At 43.8% G+C, this 21,494-nt stretch overlaps 1 protein-coding gene and 1 long non-coding RNA gene across 4 annotated transcripts in view; one reads left to right on the forward strand and one right to left on the reverse strand.

The window, feature by feature from the left end:
- Positions 1–3,169: 3,169 nt before the first annotated feature.
- GOT2 (glutamic-oxaloacetic transaminase 2) lies at positions 3,170–21,435 on the reverse strand. 2 transcript variants are annotated; one of them, XR_009537255.1, is made up of 11 exons: positions 21,239–21,435; positions 15,344–15,500; positions 13,102–13,230; positions 10,909–10,968; positions 10,209–10,370; positions 9,731–9,835; positions 8,464–8,614; positions 7,817–7,982; positions 4,989–5,139; positions 4,191–4,405; positions 3,170–4,030 (listed from the first exon to the last, which is right to left on the reverse strand). XR_009537255.1 is itself a non-coding variant. In XM_060132092.1 (10 exons), the coding sequence occupies exons 1-10, from the start codon at positions 21,325–21,327 to the stop codon at positions 4,283–4,285; spliced, it is 1,293 nt and encodes a 430-aa protein (XP_059988075.1). In that variant the 5' UTR covers positions 21,328–21,435; the 3' UTR covers positions 3,170–4,282. The 2 variants fall into 2 exon arrangements, 1 of the variants encoding a protein (XP_059988075.1); XM_060132092.1 differs by having other exon boundaries at positions 3,170–4,405.
- Positions 21,112–21,494, forward strand: part of LOC132510275 (uncharacterized) — a 119,334-nt gene continuing 118,951 nt past the window's right edge. For both annotated transcript variants that reach the window (XR_009537261.1, XR_009537259.1), the window contains exon 1: positions 21,112–21,415. This is a non-coding gene — a long non-coding RNA (uncharacterized LOC132510275). The remainder of the gene's footprint in view (positions 21,416–21,494) is intronic.

The raw sequence follows: 21,494 nt of genomic DNA on the forward strand, positions 1-21,494 counted from the left end.
TCTCCATTCATCCCTCCCCCAGGCCCCTGGCAACCACTAATCTACTTTGTGCTCTGAATGAGCTGTTTTCAAGGTTCATCCATGTTGAAGCATATATTAGTACTTTATTCCTTTTTATTGCCGAGTAATATTACAAGTATGTATGTGTATGGCTATATCACATCTTGTTTATTCATTCATCAGTTGTTTGGACATTTGTGGTTTCCATTTTTTGGCTATTATGAATAATGCCACAATGAATGTTCAGGTACACTTTTTGTGCACACGTTCTCATTTACTTTAGGTATATATGTAGAAGTAGAATTGCTGGGTCAAACGTTAACTCTATGTTTAACCTTTTGAGAAATTGCCAGACTTTTATTTTTTTAAATAAATATATTTATTTTTGGCTGCGTTGGGTCTGATTGCTCTGTGCGGGCTTTCTCCAGTTGTGGTGAATGGGGGCTAGTCTTCGTTGCGGTGCATGGACTTCTCATTGCGGTGGCTTTTCTTGCTGTGGAGCACAGGCTCTAGGTGCGGGCTTCAGTAGTTGTGGCGCATGGGCTTAGTTGCTCCGCGGCATGTGGAATCTTCGCGGACCAGGGCTGAAACCCATGTCTCCTGCATTGGCAGGCGGATTCTTAACCACTGCACCACCAGGGAAGCCCTGCCAGACTGTTTTCTAAAGCAACTGCACCATTTCACATTCTGACCAACTGTGTAAGGGTTCTAGTTTCCCCATATCCCTGATAACCCTTGTTATTGTCTGATTATAGCCATCCTAGTGGGTATGAAGTGATTCTCATTGTCGTTTTGAGTTGCATTTCCCTGATGACTCATGTTAGCATCTTTTCATGTGCTTATTGGCCATTAGTATGTTTTCTATGAAGAAGTGTCTATTCAGACCCCCTTTTTATTATCGAGTTGTAAGAGTTCTTTATATATTCTGGATACGAATCCCTTATCAGTTATGTGATTTGCAATACTATTCTCAACATTTTTATAAGATTATCATTTAAAAAAAAAAGAAAAAGTTGGTCTTTCAGTTATTAGATATAAATAAACCAATAATTTCTATTAAAATTGTTTTCCAATAAACTATACTCCAATAAAATTAATTTTAAAAATTTCCACAGGGCTTCCCTGGTGGCGCAGTGGTTGAGAGTCCGCCTGCCAACGCAGGGGACGCGGGTTCGTGCCCCAGTCCGGGAGGATCCTGCGTGTCGCGGAGCGGCTGGGCCCATGAGCCATGGCTGCTGAGCCTGCGCATCTGGAGCCTGTGCTCCGCAACGGGAGAGGCCACAGTGGTGAGAGGCCTGCGTACCGCAAAAAAAAAAAAAAAAAAAAAATTCCACAGCCTACAAGTAAGGAAAAAAGTTTCAAACAAAATTCTCAAGTTGGTTGAGTGAGCTGGACTTCGGCTGTTTAGATGTAAGCCTAAGGCAGTTGTTCTAATAGCGCCCAATGGCTGGCCCATGCATCAGCTGTATCTGCACCACCTAGAAAGTTTTGTTTTTCTCATTTAAAAAAATAGATTTGCAAGCCTTACCTGAGACATATTGAGTCAGAATGCCTAGAGGTAAGGCCAGGGAACTAATAATAATAAAAAAAATCCAGATTTGGGAACTATCCTACCTCAACTGATGGTAAACAAGGCATGACTACTCTTTCTGGGCAGGCAAGCTACCTCCTCCATCAAGTGGAAGAACATCTTAGACCCTAGTAGGAAATGAGGAAAAGGTTGATGGCCAACAGACTGAACTGTGAGGAAAACATCAGGTTCACACCCTACATGACTTTTCAGTGAGGAATAGGACTTGGTCCAGAGTGAGCTGGAAATACATGTGTTTAAAAATAACAAGGTCAGTCGGGTGGTCAAGTTCCTTTTCCAGCTGAGGTCTTGGCATCCAACTTTGAATCATTTTGGCTCCAGAGAGGGAGACTTAAAGCAGTTTCTTCTAAGCTAGGCAGTCATCTCCTTTACAGAGCAGCTGACTAATATGTTTACTGTTTCCCCACTTAAGATAGTTTCCCAAAGACATTCGGGGAATCAGTCCATTCACTTGACCTTTTACCACCTTGGTGTATCCATTAGCAATAGGAACACAGAAAGCCAAGAAGGAGTGAGCCCATCATATACTGTGTCTCTCAGAGAGCGAGGAGAAGCAAGGGGGAACGAACAAGTTGAGCCTGCTTTCCCCTCCCAACAATAATCAGAACGCTGTGGTTGAGCTCTGGGCCTGACTCCTGCTCCACTGCCTGTCTGCCCAGTAGCTGTCCTATCCTGAATGGCTCCTGGCATTAAGCAGAAGGTGATAGAATTACCTTGGGATGTCTGCTGACAGAGCATATAACTTTATAGTAGAGGCTGCACACTGGCGATCTACTGTTTGCATCTTGCTTGCAAATCATTAAAAAAAGAAAAAAAAAGAGTTGCCAGCTTTTAAGCATCAATAGACCTCCCATAAAAATCAGGATTTTGGGGCTTCCCTGGTGGCGCAGTGGTTGAGAGTCCGCCTGTCGATGCAGGGGACGCGGGTTCGGGCCCCGTTTTGGGAAGATCCCACATGCCGCGGAGCAGCTGGGCCCGTGAGCCATGGCCGCTGAGCCTGTGCGTCTGGAGCCTGTGCTCCGCAACAGGAGAGGCCACAACAGTGAGAGGCCCACATACCGCAAAAAAAAAAAAAAAAATCAGGATTTCCATTTTACTTGAAAAATTTAAGACCTGCAGCCCTGGGCTTTCATTTTCACAGTGCCTGTCACTTACTTCCCTACTATGCCTCATCTTTGAGGATGCGGGCTGGTCACTGACAATCATCTCACACCCAGTTCCCATCGCTTTTTTACTTTACATGCACTGTTTGTTTATATTACCTACTTGACTCCTCTAGACACCCAAAGTTGCCACCTCCCCTCCCCATCTCCTCATCACTGCCTCTATCCACAGGATCCTTTGAGGCACTCCATTTACTTGTCTACCAAGGTCCAAAGGATTGTACCAACATTTTCAGCGTTGTTGGACTGGACATGAGGAATGACACGACAAAGATGTGGCTTTGGTTTACATTCGAAACAGCTATAATATCTCTTGGCTTATGGTCATCTGGACACAATTCCAGATTCCAGGGATATATACCCACTCCTAACCTTTCATCCCATTAAAGAAAAAAGATAACATGGTAAATGGCGGTTGGGTCTACAGTAACTTTATTGTAACAGAGAGACCACGCTGCAATAAGTCTACATTTAGAGCAAATGGTGGTTATCCTTCCAAAGGGTGAAGCCTGAGCCCAGCTGGCAGCACACAAAAGTTGAAATCAAAGCCCAGAACATCCTCTTTCCCGATTCTACCCTGCATTGCCTGACTCATGATATGAAATGAGTGACTGCACAACCATACTGAACAAAGCTACGAGGTCCAACTGGGCAGAGGCAACATCCCTACAGGAGATGACAATCATTGAAGGGGATGCTGAAATAAAGTGCAGTTACCTACTCTCCGCTATTCTTTGCCAAGAAAAGCGAGGGTATGGGATGAGCAGTAAATAATGTTCTTCATTCTTCAAATAAGTAAATCCTATGGGATGGGACTGATGGTCAATCAAGGAATAGAACAGGATGAAAATCTAGGCTAGTTATAGATCTTTGTGCCTAAGGAAAAGAACAGCAGTGAGTAAGAAGAGGAACATTAAAATGCCTGCAAGTACTAAAAAGGAGAGCCTTCTTTCTTTTTTTCTTAAATAAGACGGGAAATTGCATCTTTTCTTTGCTGCAGCGGTAGCAGACTCGCTGTAAAACATGATTTCTGTCATACGGTTTGTTGATAAGGTTGCTCAATCATGGGAGGACAAACATGAGGTTGACTGTTAATGTTAGAACTAGGTCTTTTCACAAAGCCTCTAATAGGTGCTATTTTCACACTGGTTTTACAGAGGAACCCGCAACACCAAAAGGTGCTTCTGTTAAAGCTTCTGAAATATTGCAATGGTGTGATTGACAGGTATTTTTTGGGCTTATATCTTTCTTGTACATGTAAACTCTGTTGGAAAAACTGGAGATAAAAGGATGAGTGAGAGTTTGGTTTACAGCCACAAAGTTCCCAACACCAGCCACAGGTGCCTCCGCCCTATTTCACTGCACATTCTTTTCTGAGAAACACATTCAATCGCTGAGTTTTAAAGTACTGTGGTTGAAAAAAATGATCCGCTCACCACCATCCACTCTCCCTCTTCCTCCATGTGAATCTCACAGTAGCAGAGGCTGAAGACAGGAAGGTTGTCTCTGTTCCCTCTGACCAGGGGAATTACTTGGTGACCTGGTGAATGGCATGAGCAAGGTAGCCCACATTGCCCGAGGTGACCCCTGCCACAGAGATACGGCCATCCTTTGTCATGTAGATGGAGAACTCCTTGGTCAGCCGCTCCACCTGCATAGAGAAGAGTGTGTGGGCACTTCCTGGTCAGGGGGGTCTCCCCAGCCCTGGCATGGCACAATTAGCCAACAGTTAGGACAGGAAAATAACAGGTCTGTTTTCTCACTTAAACCCTATTCCCAGAATTTGGTATGCTAGCTCAGAATGAAAGAAGAATAAAAAGCTATTTTAAAGTAGGATGTTGAATTCTGAAGTGCGACCAGGTGAAAAAAATCTTATATATATATTCAGCCTTTGTAGAAAAATTGATCCAGAATCCAGCTATGGAACAGCTACTCTTCCTATCAATATTCAGGCTCCTGCTTGTTCTGGAATCTTTCTGAGAAACAGCAGTGTTTATAAAAATGATCAAAACAAGCTCTGTTTTTCAGAAGTTTGCAACCTCATAGAGGATACAGACAGGTAAACGACCAACAAAGAATAAAACGAAATGAAAGCTTCATATTTCTTTTACCTATGAATGAAGCTTCAAAATGACTGTTTTTAGAGTAATCCTAAATGGGCAGGTGACCTGAGGAATTTTTGTTTGCAAGGACTGACCAACTGGTCTGCTGCGGAGAAATCGGAGTCCACTCACCTGTTCAGGCTTTAGGCCTGTGAAACAAAACATGCCAATCTGGTCAACGATGTGCTGCCAGTTGTGGGAGGAGCCCTCCTTCTTGAGGTTGGAGACCAGCTGAGTCCGCATGCTAATGATGCGGTCGGCCATGCCCTTTACTTCTTGTAACCTGGAAAAAATCCCCAAGATGGAGCTCAATTCTGGCCAAGCACTAACAGATAAGCCAGTTCCCGGCATTTTTACCTCCCTTGCGTACTGCTCTAGCCTCAATTCTCCGTTTTTGACCGAGTCCTGTGCTGTCACTGGTCTCGGAAGAAAGCTATTTTACAGCATCCTGCTTTCTATCAGAACACCATTTTGATCAGGCAACTAAAATAGCTGACGTAATTGAGTTATTAAGAAAAATGAATGCGGAGTGCCTTTCTATTTACTAGATGGATACTGCCCAATTCATGAATTATTTAATAAAGCCAATTAGATGTTCAATTTAAAAAAAAAGAAAAATGAATGACTAAATCACTCTAAAACATAGGAGGACTAAGGCTCTCCATCCCTTACTCAAGGGGCAAAAGCTGCAAATTAAACAGTAAAATATAACCTTATTCTTTAACATGGGTGGAAGAAACACTGCTGCCTTCACAATTAAAGACAGTGTGCTGTGAACCTACCATGTGCCCAGCCATGTGCTAGGTGCTGAGGAGAAAGGGAGGACTGAGACCCGGCCCCTCCCTTTAAAAGCTTACCATTGTGGCTGGCAGCAAACCTGCAAACAACTGACTATGGAACAAGGTGGGATAAGAATCGACAGAACTGTGCTGTGTTAAGAGAGGCCCTGAGAAGAGAGGGTGAATTCTATCTGGGGGAGCACAGAAGGCAGTCCTCTGACTGTGCATGCTCGCTGGATTCAGGACACAGTCTTCCCCTTCCTCAGAATCTACCCATTCATTCATTCTGTTCCTATGGAGCTATGGGAAATTCCTGTTGGCTCTCACTAACTAGATGACTGTAAATAATTTATCTCATTGTTCTTACGTGTTCACTTTTCAAACCATCTCTCCACCATGATGTCATGCATAGGTAGAACAGAGGTTACATACTGCCAATGAAAGGCCAAATAAGAGTCTTCATCATGTCTTATTTGACCCAGTTAAACATTCTTAGATTTGGTACATGCACATAAAGACGTGGATTTGCAGCCTCTCTTGAAAAACAAGAAGCTGGCAACACTGCACCAGCCTTGTGATTACCGGCTGGAGCCCCCAGCCCCACTAAGGATGGCATATGATTTTATATTTCCTGTAGTCCTATCCATCCAGCTTCATTCACTTTGAGGCCTGGGCCCTAAAGGCACTGAGTACATGACCATGGCTAGATCCAGGGCCACCTTAGCAACCACTGCCCCCGCCCTGCCCCCTCCCGCCCCCATGCTCCTTGTTGTCCACAGAATGAAGTTCTAACTTCTCACAATATCAAGGTGCTACACGACCTGCTCCCACCTTCCCAGCTTTGCTGCCTTCTCCACCCTCCTTACACTCCGTGTTTCTGCTACAAAACCCACTTGGTTTGAAGCACATCCAGCACGATGCACATCACGTGCCTGTGCTGATCCTCACGCACATCTTTCCCCTTCCTTCCTTTCCTTTCCTTTCCTCTGCCTTCTTTCTTCAAGGCAGAGCTCAAATGCTGCTGTCTGCATCACTTCCTCCCGCATTCCCCACTAATCAATAGTTCTTCCTTTACTCAGCACTTATTCCATCTGTCTTGTAGCAATGCTATACGTGTATCTCTCTCACTAGATTATAAACTCCCCAAGGGAAGAGATATCTTAGTCACCTAGCACAGTATCTCTGTCATCTCTGTACACTACAGACTTCAAATAAGTATTGAAATGAACACATTAAAAAAATAAACATCTTGATAACCATTAAGGACCATGGAAATATTTTTAAAAACCACTTAAAAATATTAAGAAAAAAAGCTTAGAATAATTCTTAGTGACAAAAACAAAACCAACCCTACACACACATATATAACATATTTACACATACATATGATACATGGACATACTATTCATGTTACAACTATGAATAATAACAGGCAAAGAAAAAAAATCTGGCTTATAGTGACTTGCCCAAACTTTCTGAAATGTACTCACACATTAATTTTACAACAGATCTAATTTAAAAAGTAGTTGATTTTTTGGTAAGCCTTGTATAGATCTGTTGTACTGAAAAGAAATATCCTGAACCAGACTCTATTTACTTCAATGTTCAGAGGATTAATCTAAGGTAGAAAAAACAGTTGTTCCATGATGACCAGGTGAGCTGTGGAAGAAGTTTCTCACAGACTTAGCTTTTCTATCCAATGAGCTGCTTAGGGATCTACACCCTCGGTTAATCAGCTACACAGGATAAATTCTTATGTAACAAATCACACCTTCCATGACTCCGAATTATATATAGCAGGGGTTGGCAAGCTTTCTCTAAAGGGCTAAATCGTACATATGTTAGGTTTTGTGAGCTGCAGACTCTGTCACAACTGCTGAACTCTGCTGTTGTGACATGAAAGCATCCATACACAATTCATCAAGAAATGGGGGCAGCCTAGATTTGACCTGCGGAACATAGTGTGCCAACCCCTAATCTAGACCAATGTTTTCTCTTACAGGGAACAACCAACTTATTTGTTCGAAAGTGCTGACAAAATGTACACTCCTCTCTCCTTCCTCCCCTTCCACATATGGAAGCTGAGTGACACTGCATGTCCCTATAAGCCAAGTATAAAGGAGCTCTGAAGGATCAGTGGTGGGAAGGGCAGACGGCTGGGGAATGGCAAAGCGCCTTTACCATTGTTTCCGCAAATCCGGGCTGGTCAGAATGGTGGAGGCAATCCGGGCACCATTGAGAGGAGGGTTGGAATACATGGGACGGATCAGGATCTTCAACTGTGATTCTACCCTCCTGGCTTCATCAGCATCTTTGCAGACCACAGTGAAGGCTCCAACACGCTCACCTGAAAAGAAAAAAATGGATCTTGTCTTCTGGTTCTCCTATCTAAAATACTAAAGGCAGTCATGATTCCATTCGCTATGTGTTATCTGTTTCCATGAGAAGCACAAAATAACGCTTTGTTATAAACAAGAAGTTTTCAACAACCAGCATGGTGAATCTACAACAGAAAGTTGGAGTACTACAGAGTGGTCACAGGTCTCTCCTCATTGTATCTATCTTCCTGGCTCACAGAGCAGTCGCTTTTTGTTTAGAGAAGCCGTGATAGGTTTCTTTGCTGGAGGAATTCAGGGACACTGAATAAGATATGGCTTAGAGCAGTAAAATCCACTTTACCCGTCTTTCCTCTCTGGGTAAGAGGGACACGGACAACACACGCACACGCACAACCCACCCCTTCCAAGACTCTACACCTTTGTGGCACCCTCTCCCACCACTTCTTCAGTCTCAACAGAACACATATCACCCTAGGTCCTTTAGCTTACCGTATAAGCCCATGTTCTTGGCATAGGACTGGCAGAGACAGACATTAATGCCCTGTTCGATGAAATAGCGCACAGCCCAAGCATCCTTGTTACCATCGCCACTGGCAAACCCTTGGTAGGCCATGTCAAAGAATGCAAAAAGATTGTTTTTCTGGAAAGGAAAGAAAAGATGACCAAAGCTTTAGGCAGTTCTTCTCAAGATGCCCCAGATGGTTACCTGTGCTTATTGGGACCATGCCTGCTTCACTCAGACAAAGTCAACAGTTTTCTCCCCAGGTGGCAGTTTGGAGATGTTTAATTTTCCGAGAGTTAATATATCAACATATAGTTTTTTGTTCAATACTTTGGTGGATATGGGCCTTCAAGAAGACATTAAGAAAAGATAATCTTAATCCAACCTGGACAGAATGCTGTCTGGTCAGACAGGAAGCAAGGCATGTGTGATCTTAGTTCCCTGACCAGGGATCGAACCCACGCCCCCTGTATTGGAAGCATGGAGTCTTAACCAGTGGACCACCAGGGAAGTCCAAACAGGAAGCTCTTCTAAGGCCCACAGTGGTCTGGGTAGTTATTTTGGTCCAGCCAACACAGGACGAGCCTCAGCCTTTCCTGGGGCTAATGAGACTCTGGCAGGCCATCTTATTCCCAGAGTTCAGGGGACAGCCTCACTATAACCATCTCATTTTGAAAGTGCTCTCTGAATGCTGTTTCTCTGTCCCACTCTGTTCACAGCTTAGGTTTGACAGAACGTAAAGAAAGGGAAACCGAAAGGAATGAGAATGGGGACACAAGCCAACAGGAATATCTTCCTCCTTGGGAATTTTGACTAGTGCCTTCTCTCACAGAAGAATAAGAATCACTGTGAATAATTAACGGCAATGCCAAGGAGAGTGGAAAAGACAGGAGGGGATGTGAAAAAGAGGATAAAAGGATGAACAAGGAGCCACTGACCAGGGCAAGTGTAGGCACCAACAGCAGATATCCTGGGGCCAGGGGATACCGACTGTGCAGACTAGCCAGCGACAAGTTTTATCAGAATTCTATACATCTTAGCTGAGGAGCAAAAATTATTTTCAAACTGCTCATGTATCATCAATTACAGAACTGCTAATTATGCAAACAAGGAGTTCTTTCTTGGCAACTACACAATGCGTGGAAATTTCATGCAGTCTCGAGGTTAATTCTCACTGTTAAGACTTCGCCAAGTGAAGCATCCAAGGCTAGTTACTAAACACAGAACAGTCACCGGTCAGTTCACCTGCCTCACCTTCACCACTGCAGCCATCTCCTTCCACTGTTCAGGACGAGGGTCCACTCCCGTGGGGTTGTGCGCACAGGCGTGCAGGAGAATAACACTCTCTGCTGGTATTTTCTGAAGAGAACAACAACCAAGAGATTACTTTGCAGCTTTAAAGGAGATCATTTACCTGAAATGCCATAGGGTCACCCTTATTTGATAAGTAACGAAAATAACATGAGGTCTGGGAATTAGCTCATCCTGGTATTTTTGGTTTTTTTTTTTGGCCGCTCTGTGCGGCATGCAGGATCATAGTTCCCCGACCAGGGATTGAACCCGTGTCCCCTGCAGTGGAAGCATGGAGTCTTAACCACTGGACCACCACCAGGGAAGTCCCTCATCCCAGTGTTTTAAGTTGGATATTGAGACCTAAGTGGGAGACATCAAATCTCCACAGGGAGGTTTATTCCTTGTTCCTTCCCTGTCCTGCCCTGAAAGCCACACTTACTGAAATGTCCTCAATAGCGCCTGTGAAGTCAAAGCCACACGTCTTGGGGTCGTAGTATCGATAACTATGTAGCTGCATGCCAGCGTCCCTGAAGATGGGCGTATGATTTCCCCAGGTTGGTTTGGGCAGAAAGACATCTCGGCTGAACTTAAAAAATCTTTGCTAAAAGATGGAATGAAAGGGAATGGAAAAATGAAGAAAGGAGAGGCAAAGACAACAACAAAAACGTTGATATATTTAACTGAGAAGACATTTTTCTCTACTGAAAGTTGGCTTCTCTCTAAGATTGAGAGACAGTGATGACTCAGCAGCGAGACTGCCTGGGTTGGAATCAGGCTGCAACAATTACACTGGCTATGTAGCCAAGGACCTGTCTGGGCCTCACTTTCTTCCTCTGTAAAATGGCATTAACTAAATCTCCCTCAGAAAGATTAAACAAGTTAAGATATAAAAGCTCCTAGTTACAGTAGGTGCTCAATAAATTGTACTTATTATTATAATTATCTCTTCCTTATAATTTCTTCTAAGTACTTCCATTCTCCCCTCTCCTCCCAACTCCATTTATTAAAGAACCGGAAATCTTCCAGCTTTGTGGAAAGAGGAAATCTACTTCTGGGTCAGAAGTCAAACACATATGCAAGAGGGAACCCCATCATCCCCAGCTTACAGACCGTCTTACAGAAGGAGTTTCCAGACTCACCAGAAAATTGGCTCCAATCCTTAAGGCCCCGGTTCCAGAAATGGTCTGCACGGTGATATACTGAAGGAGAGACACCCCTGGTCAGTGAGGTGCAGCACTCTCTCTACGGGCCCACGACTTAACAAACCTGAGCTCAAGCCCACAGGGAGGCACCGTATGGTCAATACCCTTCTTTCTTCAGAAGATGAAGACACCCTTCCAAATGAATATTTAGAAACAAGAGAACAGTACTACTGTTTCATTCCATTTTCTAAGAGAGAACAACTCTCCTTACAGGTTCTCAAAAGAGTTGGCTCTTCAGTTTCTAACACCTGTGCTGATGTGGAAGCTAATTCCTTATGGCCTGCCCTGAAAGTTGTTAGTATCATACTGTGTTATATGAGAAACTTTCAGGACACAGCCCCCCACGAGATATGAAAAAGGAGTGATTTATACAGAGAAAAAAAGACATGATGAACAGTCACTACATTAAAATATTATTCTAGACTTATATGAAATTGAATGACTCTCTGAACATCAAAAAGCAAGTCATCTTAAAAAGTCAACAAGTGGGCTTCCCTGGTGGCACAGTGGTTGGGAGTCTGCCTGCCGATGCAGGGGACATGGGTTCGTGCCCCAGTCCGGGAAGATCCCACATGCCGCGGAGCGGCTTGGCCCGTGAGCCACGGCCGCTGAGCCTGCGCGTCTGGAGCCTGTGCTCCGCAACAGGAGAGGCCACAACAGTGAGAGGCCCGCGTACCACAAAAAAAAAAAAAAAAAAAAGTCAACAAGTATATTAGAACAACATTATTACATGAGTAATATTCTATGAGTTTTCATAATCTGAAAATACTTTTTGGGTAACAGGGAGATGGCATGAGGTAAATCTTCAAATTGGTCAACTTTAGGGGATGAGTAAGAAGCTACAGTAGGGTTTTTTTGTTTTTGTTTTTGTTTTTAGGCACCATAGAAGTACAAGGCTCTACAAAACATAAATCTACTTTCTGGACTGGGAGGCAATGGATTAAATGGTGGGAGGGGGAACTCTACTAACAAACTCTTTAGTAAACAAAGTTTGCCTGTGCAAACTTTGGCATGTTAGAAATAAAAACCTAACTGTAAATCTGATAATAAGAATCAGAAAGGCATAGCAATTTATAAAAGAGAAGCTGATGTGATTTTAAGATAGGCCAGTCTTACACTTAGGTTACAATTCACTAGATGATACACAGACTAAGCAAAAATTATAGAAAAATACAGACGTTTTAATGAGAGGTTAACAGGTGGTTGAGTATATGGATAGCAATCAAACCATATTTTGTCCATGACTTAGGATCATTACTACATTACCCTGGGGTCGAGGTTTACCCAGAAAAATAAATATTTAAACACACAAATCTATTAAAAAACCACATTTGTTTCAAAAGCAAGGAAACTATAATGCACATGAGACCACATGTCAGGCTGGCTGGCTGCATCCCACCTGCATGATGTGAGTCTTCTACTACAAGTGCTGGGCCTGTGTTTACTCTGTGGGTGCATACAAGAATCTGTTTGTAAAAAGCTTATGTTCAGTGACCTTTAGGGACCTCTTTCTTCCACAGTAAGAGGGCCCCCAAGGAGCTGGAGGGAGGAGACACCTGGGAACCACTTGTGCTTCACCTCTTGGCTGCAGTGATGCTCTCTGCCCTCTGAGGAGGGAGACAGCATGGAGGGAGCATGGTCTGCTCTTTCAACATCCAAGCTGGCTGTGAAGGGGTGGCAGAGGAGTGCCAGGCTTGTCCTGGCCCTGACAGTCACCCCGTGGCTTGTTTTCTGCCTGTTTCCTCTACCTAAGCTGGCAGCTTGGGACATGAGGGTGGGGCCTAATTATAGGCCTTAAAACTTGACATAGTTTGGCACTCCTCAAAGCCATTCAGTGTAAAATGAACATAAGCACACACAGAGACTAACAGCAAAAACTGTCAAATCTTAAGTCAAATCACTACATTTTTAGGATTACTACTACATTTTTGGAATTGGTATTATATGAAATCTTTTATTGAATTAGTGGCAATTTACTACCTAAAGAAGAGATATTAGTCATCGTGCGGCTACCTCAAAACAATCATCACACACAAAGTGGTGTATCTTTTCTTATTTAAATTATTTCATATTTGTTTAAACTGCTAGATTTAAAGAGACCCGTATGGTGCCAGAGTCTGTTCTCCTTACCCGGCCACTTTTCAACACTTCGTTGCTCTCACCCAGGGCTAGTTCTGCAGATGCCTTACAAAATTCAGCCAGTCCCCCAATGGGCAGGTATTCTTTGTCCAAATTTCTTGCAGCAATCTGGGCCTCTGCCTAGACAAGAGAAAATGCATCCATTTAGTTTCTTCTCCTTACCTGGAATTACCATGAATAATATCTAATGTTTTATAAGTTAAGTTTCGGAAGTAAAGCCTTTTAAAAAAATTTGGAGATATTGTTCAAGAAGAAGGGTAAGTAGAATATATCTTATATTACAGAACAGGAATATTAAATTTTTATCATACTTTACTTTATTTTTAGAAGTTAGACTTTAAAAAAATTTTTATTTATTTATTTTTGGCTGCATTGGGTCTTCATTGCTGTGCACGGGCTTCCTCTAGTTGCAGAGAGCAGGGAGCGCAGGCTCAGTAGTTGTGGTGCACGGGCTTAGTCGCTCTGTGGCATGTGGGATCTTCCCGGACCAGGGCTTGAACCTGTGTCCCCTATACTGGCAGGCAGATTCTCAACCACTGCGCCACCAGGGAAGCCCATTAAGTTAGGTTTTATGTGAATGGGTAGGTATATGGTGTCTCTTGGTTTAAAAAAAATGGCATTCTTGGGATGCACAAGAACAAGGTTTAAGAGCAACACTTAAAATAGATATAAGATGATAAAACCAAAACAAATACATAAAGAAGTATTTCAAGGTATATACCAGTCTAAGAACTTCAAAAGGTTAATAGTAATAGTCACATATCTTCATGCTTTGGAGTCAGAGGCCTGCCTGTCCCTTACTAGCTGTGTGACACTGGGTGATTTATTAACCTCCCTGAACCTCAGTTTGCTCACCTGTTGAATGGGGGAACAGCTGTTTCTACACCTCATACGACTGAGGTGAAGAGTTAAGAGGTAATGTACAAAAGTGTGTGGTGGTGTTTCAGCTTCTATCAATAGCTAACACCTGCTGAATACTTTAAACTGATTTACTGAGAACAAAAGCAATCCCTGCATGACCTGAGACCCAGTAGCCAGCAGTTTTTTGTGAGTCTTCTCATCACAACCATTTCTTGAGTCCTTTTTTCTACTCAGAGAATTAGAGAGAGGACACCTAATCCACACTCCCATACACTCAGAAATTTCTTCTTTCAGTGGTTCATTCAGCCCATGCTCTGTTACTACAGTGGCTCAAGAGGGCCTGAGCCAGCCTACTGCAGCTCAGATGATCAGAGGGTTCTTTATTCCCACCCCAAAGTATGCTTCTGTAACTTTCACTCAGGATGCCTAGTTCTGCTATATGCAGGAACAACACGTCACTACCCCATGTTTGGAAGTGACAAAGCAGCACATATTTCATCAGAGGAGGTGCAGATGGAAAGGAAACACATACTTTCTTTTAAAAAATTGTTCTGGGACTTCCCTGGTGGCGCAGTGGTTAAGAATACGCCTGCCGGTGCAGGAGACATGGATTCGAGCCCTGGTCCTGGAAGATCCCACATGCTGCAGGATGTGCAACTAAGCCCGTGCGCCACAACTACTGAGCCTGTGCTCTAGAGCCCGCGAGCCACAGCTGCTGAGCCCATGCACCCTAGAGCCTGAGCTCTGCAACAAGAGAAGCCACTGCAATGAGAAGCTCATGCACCGCAACAAAGAGTAGCCCCCGCTTGCTGCAACTAAAGAAAAGCCCACGCGCAAAGTAAGACCCAACGCAGCCAAAACAAAACACTGTTCTAAGGAAATTAGTTACATTATTTAAGTTGTGATAACCAATAGAAAGACTACTAATAAAAATACGACAAAATAAAGAAAATTATTCTATAGTTCAATAGGAAGAAAGAACAGAACACGCCTGGGTAGGAGGGTTTTATTAAGGCAATCAAAATGAGAGAAATGTAAAATAACAATGGTAACCCTCATCCACAAAGGGCTATTCCTATCACCAAGAGACAATGTTTAAATGCTTGGTCCTTTTGTGCATCCTCAGGATAAAACATGACACTCTGCCTGTTTTACAGATAATCATAGAAGTTCAATCTTGGAAAAGACCATATAGTTCCAACCTCTCACTTTTATAGCCAAGGAGACTACAGCCCAGACAACCTATGTGATTCAAGCAGTATCAGAACTAGAACCCAGGTCTCCTGACTCCCAGTCCAGGAGTCTTTCTGTCTCTCTTCAGGAGTGCCCTTCAGTTATTCATCCCCATCAAACAGACATCTGGCAAGCTTACCTTCCGGACACTGGGGAGCACGTAAGGCTTTCCGTTATCATCCCGGTAGGCACCAACTCCCAGATTCATCTTTTTGCTGTTGGTGTCTCTCTTAAAGGCTTCTGTGACTCCCAGGATGGGATCTGGGGGCCCCATCTCCACATGAGCCCACCAGGAGCTGAAATGGGAAATATAAGACATCAGTCACAGCAACTAGATTTCCATGGCCAAAGACATCTTGGATCTGCCAAAAATCCACTTCAACAAATGTTTTCCTGTCTACCATGCACATGATATAGCAATAGACCAATAATCCAACAATGCATGACTTCAAAGCACCTTGCAGAAGAGTGGAGGCCAATAATATTAATACAAATGCTGTGAGAAGCAAAAGGTAGGGGCACCTGAATCATCCTGGGGAGGACAGGGTGCATGTGTACACTTTCAAAGCAGTCCAAACCTGACCTGGATTCCCAGGCAAAGGATATTTCAAGTAATTTGGCAGTGAGAAGTTGTGAGTGGTAAAAGATGAGACTAGAGAAGTAAGCAAGGACCAATGTAAGGGTGTTCTGTGACATCCAACCAAAGGGATTGCGTTTTATCCTGTTCCCAAACTTGTTAAGGGCATCATTTGGAAAGCTTATTAAAATACAGGTTCCTGGGCTCTACTTTGGATGTAGGGAAAATATACAGAATCATTTAAGGTTTTTTTTTGCAGGGGGGATGGTGATCAGGTAAGAACAGTGACACGAGGAGACTTGCATTTTTAGAGCTCATCTGGTCACAAGGTGGGGTACTGAATGCAGAGAAGGAGGGGAAACGCAGAAGGATCACTGAAAAATCTGGTTCAGCACCCAGAGAGGAGAGAAAGATGAGGGCTTGAACCAGGATGGGGGGAGTAGAGGTGGAGAGGATGACAGAGAATTGCCAGGTATTTAGAACTGGTTGTAACATCTTACTGATTTCCTCATTACTTATTGAGTTAAAATGCTTAACAATATTCGTTATTTTATATTTGTATGAGTCATGATTTTACATTAAAAAAATATCCTTTAAACGAAATCTTGCCATTTGCAGCAATATGGATAGACTTGGAGGGCATTATGCTAAGTGAAATTAAGTCAGAGAGAAAGACAAATATTGTATGATATTACTTATATGTGGAATCTAAAATATACAACAAGCTAATGAATAAAGAAGCAGACCCACAGATACGGGGAACAAACCAGTGGTTACCAGTGGGGATGGGGGAGGGGTGATATAGGGGTGGGGAGTGGCGGGTACAAACTACTGGGTGTGAGATAGGCTCAAGCATGTATTGCACAACACAGGGAATACAGCCAATATTTTGTAATAACTGTAAATGGAAAGTAACCTTTAAAAAATGTACAAAAAATAGGGACTTCCCTGGTGGTCCAGTGGCTACGACTCCACACCCGCAACGCAGGGGGCCCGGGTCTGATCCCTGGTCAGGGAACTAGATCCCACATACTGCAACTAAGAGTTCGCATGCCACAGCTAAAGATCCCGCGTGCAGCCATGAGCACGCAGCAACAAAGATCCCGTGTGCCGCAACTAAGACCCGGCATAGACAAATTAAATAAATAAATAAATATTTTTAAAATGTATAAAAAATGAGAATTAAAAAATAACTTTAAGCTCTCCTGACAAGCTGAAAATTGTCTCAGTCTCAGTAGCTGTAATTGGTATGTACAGCTAATTCTGTCTTAACAAAGGGTGGATTATTCCATTTTCAGATGTCCCAGGCTTTTACTTCTTTTAATAGCTTGCCCTGTGCAATGTCAGTAGGGCAAACTGCATGGATTCAAATGCTCAGCCACCTACCAGCTGTGTGAGCACAGGCGAATCAATTAACTTCTCTTAAGTCTCAATTTTTCTTACCTGTAAAATGGGGGCACAACAGTACCTATCTCTCAGGGCTGTTACAAAGATGAAAGGAGCTATTAAATATAAAACAGTCAGAAACAGAGCCTGATACACAGTGCTTGATGTTAGCTGGTATCACTGTTACTAAATTATTACTACTACACCTTTATTTATAACCACCTTGCCCCTAGTATGAAGACTGGTGAGGCCAAGTATGTAAAAAATTCAAGGAGCATAAGTCATAACTTTATGACCAAATGCAGGTCTTTCTTGCTTTTCAATTATTACTAGTTAGTTTTCTCTGGAGTCTCTGAGATGTTATCATTCTTCCTCTTCACTAGCACTACTGCCAGGACTCAAAATCCTTCTCATTCTTTTTTCAGTGTTCTAGGCTGCTTGGTTGTCCCAGTATCTAAGCAATAGTAAGAAACAGATACTACCTCGAAGCAACTTCTGAACTGGTCCTGACAAAAGCTTTCATTATGTCCTACCCATGATTCAGACCCTGAAAACATGTAGCCACCTGCCCACCTATATCACTGTCATTAACTGATGAGTGCAAGGAACACCTTGAATGCCCAATGACATACAGAGAACTTTTAATAAACAATTTTCAATTTTAAAAATATGGTTGTTTCCAGGGCCTTCCATCAACAATGACAGAGCCGCTGCTCCTAAACCACAAGGAGAAGGCACCATTCTTATTAAAGGGTGTGAAAAGCACTTATTTGTCAAGTTCTTTAAAAAGTTTATCTAGTAGAGAAATTCTCTCAGAAATCATAGCCTTAAGTCTTCTAGCAGAGAACTGATTGAGAGTGGTATCTTTTAAGAAGGATTCTAAAAAAATTTCAAAACATTAAATCTGAAACAATCTAAATAAAGAAGCAGGAATACTTAATTTGATTAGTCAGTCCTATATCAGTAATGATGTTTCAGTCCTCTATGCCCTTTATTATTCCATTCCTTCTAAGGATAAAGATCACGCCCACATTGTAAGAACTCTAATGATTTTAAGGGACAGTACTAGAGGAAACCAAGAGTGTTCCAGGGACAAAATTGATACTGATAACTTGCGGCCTACAAAGCATTCCTATCTATGTACTTCGGACAAAAGTGCAAAGCTTCAGCCATTGAGCAATATTGACCAGCCAGCCAAAAGATGTTAGGTACAAAGTATTCAGATAAGCATTTCCAACTCAAATACCTTGCAATTTTTCTGGGAGTCTACCTAGTGCTTTATAGTTTTTAGAATGTTTTCCCTCACATTCTTATTTTAAAATAAGAAGAGAAGTTAATTAACTTGCTCATGATCATAGAGCTAAAAAATGGCAAAGACAATACTACAATTACGATCTTCTTACTGGTTATTGTACCACTACTGAGCACTGCCTTTCTAAAGGGTCTCATGATACTCCTTCAGTTATTTAACTACAAATTAAATAATGAGAATTAAATAATTAAGAATAGGTATTTATAATAAAAATACATTAGCATATTTTCCTTTCTTCACTGACCTGTGACTATGTCTGATTTCATGTTACTATGCTTTTACAGCACAGGTCAGGAAGAAAAGGTTAAAGGTTAGTTCCTTCTGTATAAAAAATGCAGCTATAGGAACACTTGAACTTAGAGAGTTCCATTTAAATGACCCAAGTATGAAAATTAAGTATGTCATAGGATAAATCCTCAGTCCTTCAGAATACCAACTGCCAAGGTTTCATTGTATTAGATGAGCTGTTTTTAAAAAAAAATAAAAACAAAAAAAACTTCAATTAGTTGTTTAAATGTTTTCCAATTTTACCATTTGGCTTTAGGTAAAGATCATATCCACCGTGGCAGGAGTGGAGATTCTTAACTTCCTTGTTGTCTGAACAGTTAACAATCATAGTTAGATATGGCATCTGGTTCTATCACTGAATCATGCATCATTGTTAAACCTGAACAGCACCTCCTCAACTGCAGGGGCTCAAATATTTTAAGACTTTTTTGGTACACATTTTGAACCACTCTGGTTCCCCTACGTTTAGACTTTGAACTAAGGTACAATGCTAAAATGTCATATGTTTCCATTACATTAATTTAAAAATCAAGGTTTAAAATTAAAATACTCAATTTGTTCTACGTCCTGAAATACTATATTATAACAGTGAACAAAGTAGATACAGTCTCTGCTCTCATGGAATTCACATTCTAATGTGGAAGAGACACAAAAGAAAAACAAGTTAGGCTGTCAAAGTGAAAGAGAGACTAAAAGGTAACACCCATAGGGATTTCACCAAGCACTTTGTAAGCAGAGCTGTAGGCCACTCAACCAAATCCATAAAACAAGAGATTATTTTAAGATTACTATTTAAGATTTTAAGATTACTACAATGGTGAAACAGACTTTCACTTGCCCATAATTTTAGGCGCTATTTTCTGTTCTCCAAATCTGCTGCATAAATGATAACCCCTCCCTAATTCTAGTCCAGGTAGGCTGCCTTAAAGAGCACACCTTGGGGCTTCCCTGGTGGCGCAGTGGTTGAGAGTCCGCCTGCCGATGCAGAGGACACAGGTTCGTGCCCCGGTCCGGGAGGATCCCACATGCCGCGGAGCGGCTGGGCCCGTGAGCCACGGCCGCTGAGCCTGCGCGTCCGGAGCCTGTGCTCCACAATGGGAGAGGCCACAACAGTGAGAGGCCCGTGTACGGCAAAAAAAAAAAAAAAAAAAAAAAAAAAAAAGGGCACACCTTGACAGTGGGCCAAGAAGGAACCAAATTAGGTAAAGAAGAAAGTGTGAAAGCGTGGGCAAAACTGTACTGCTAAGAGTGTGGAGCTTTGGTAAGGACAAACTGTTCTGCCGCCTTAAAGACACCGTGCATACATTCAAACGAAAGGCCAAGGCAGGTATGAGAGGTCAAGGCTTTGCTCTTTGGAGTTAAGGTCTGATTGGGGTGGTTTGGAGACTTGGTTCCTGATTAGGTAGTCATTAAGGGCACTCTCCCAAATCGGCTTCTTGTGTGAATTATATAGCCTGGCTTGGCTCTCTCCACTAGGAAGGGATTACTAACTCGTTTAATGCTCTGTAACCTTTTCTCTGCAACACATCACACAGTTTGAAATTACATATTTGGAATTTTTTGAGTGACATCGGTCCCTCCGTCAGGCTTGTTCACCGCTGCATCTAGCACGAGCATCTGGTCCAGTGCCTGGCTGCGATTAGGAAATACTAAACGAAGAGCAGAGCAAGAGGGAGGGGAAGAAAGGCAACTTCCCTACAGCCAGACCTCCTAAGGGATAAAACGGGGGAAAAAAAGTCACTACACCCCGACTCTTACATCCAAGGGTCAAAGGGCCAGGGGGAGGGGATCACCGGTGACTCAGGAGGCGACACAGGCGGGAGAACACCGCGCGCCAAGGTCACAGGATGCAGGGAGGAACGCCAAGCCCGAAAGCCAGGGCCCTGAGAACCTTCCTCCCTTGAGCTTTCTTCCCCCGGCACACAAACGGGAGCCAGCCGCCGCCCCTCCAGCCCTGCCACGGCCCAGGGAGACCCCAACAGGTGAGCCCCGCCACCCCCCAGAGCAGCGGGTCAAGGGCTCACGCCCCCCATCCCCCATCCCCGCCCGGCGCCGCAGCCAACTAGCGCGAGGTATTCCCGGCGCCGCAGCCAATCCGCGCGAGGCCGGCTCGGCGCCACAGCCCGGGGGCTCTCCCCTTGCCCCCACCCGCACTGCGCCGAATCTGCGTGTCGTGACCTCTCCACCTTGAATGGGAGTCCGGGTGCCGTAGAGGGCCACACTTCCTAAGCCAGGGGAACGCGTTGGCAGGCTCTCCGACAGTCCTAGGGGCATGGGAGGGGTGGGAGGTAGGACCCGAAGGGTCATTGTGAGGCGCGGACGCTCAATCCTCAGCCCCCTGTGAAGCCAAGGGAGTAGCAGAGAAAGTTGGTGTGTGAGGGTGCACGCGTGTGCTTTGAAGGCGGGTTAGGTGTTCTGAGGCGTCGGCAGCTCGCAGGCCCGTCGCCCTGGCTCCTTTTTCCCCCGCTTACCTGGCTCTGGCAGAAGCCGCGGCAGCGACGCCTGGGTGGAAGGCGGCGGCGATTCCGGACAGGACGCGGCCGGAGTGCAGCAGGGCCATGGTGGGCGGCGACAGGGCAGTGGGTAGCTGGAGGACGGAGCGGAGATGCCAGCGGGCACGGACACGGAGGCGCAGGGTCCTGCTGAAGGTAAGGACAGCGACTTCCCCGGGCGAGGCTAGAGCGGCCTCCCGCCAGGCCCCGAGCCGCGTCACAGCGCACTCTGGCG

This window comes from Lagenorhynchus albirostris, chromosome 19 (assembly GCF_949774975.1).
Source record: "Lagenorhynchus albirostris chromosome 19, mLagAlb1.1, whole genome shotgun sequence".
NCBI classification, from domain to species: domain Eukaryota; kingdom Metazoa; phylum Chordata; class Mammalia; order Artiodactyla; family Delphinidae; genus Lagenorhynchus; species Lagenorhynchus albirostris.

Bases quoted from the DNA above. Each gene is read 5' to 3' on its own strand.
- GOT2 (XM_060132092.1), bottom strand. From the start codon at position 21,327: ATGGCCCTGCTGCACTCCGGCCGCGTCCTGTCCGGAATCGCCGCCGCC. The intron at 10,969-13,101 runs GTAAGGAGAACA...TCTCTCCTTCAG, and splicing joins AAGTGTTGAAAAGTGGCCGG to TATATCACCGTGCAGACCAT. The intron at 5,140-7,816 runs GTAAAGGCGCTT...GATTTTTTCCAG, and splicing joins CCGGATTTGCGGAAACAATG to GTTACAAGAAGTAAAGGGCA.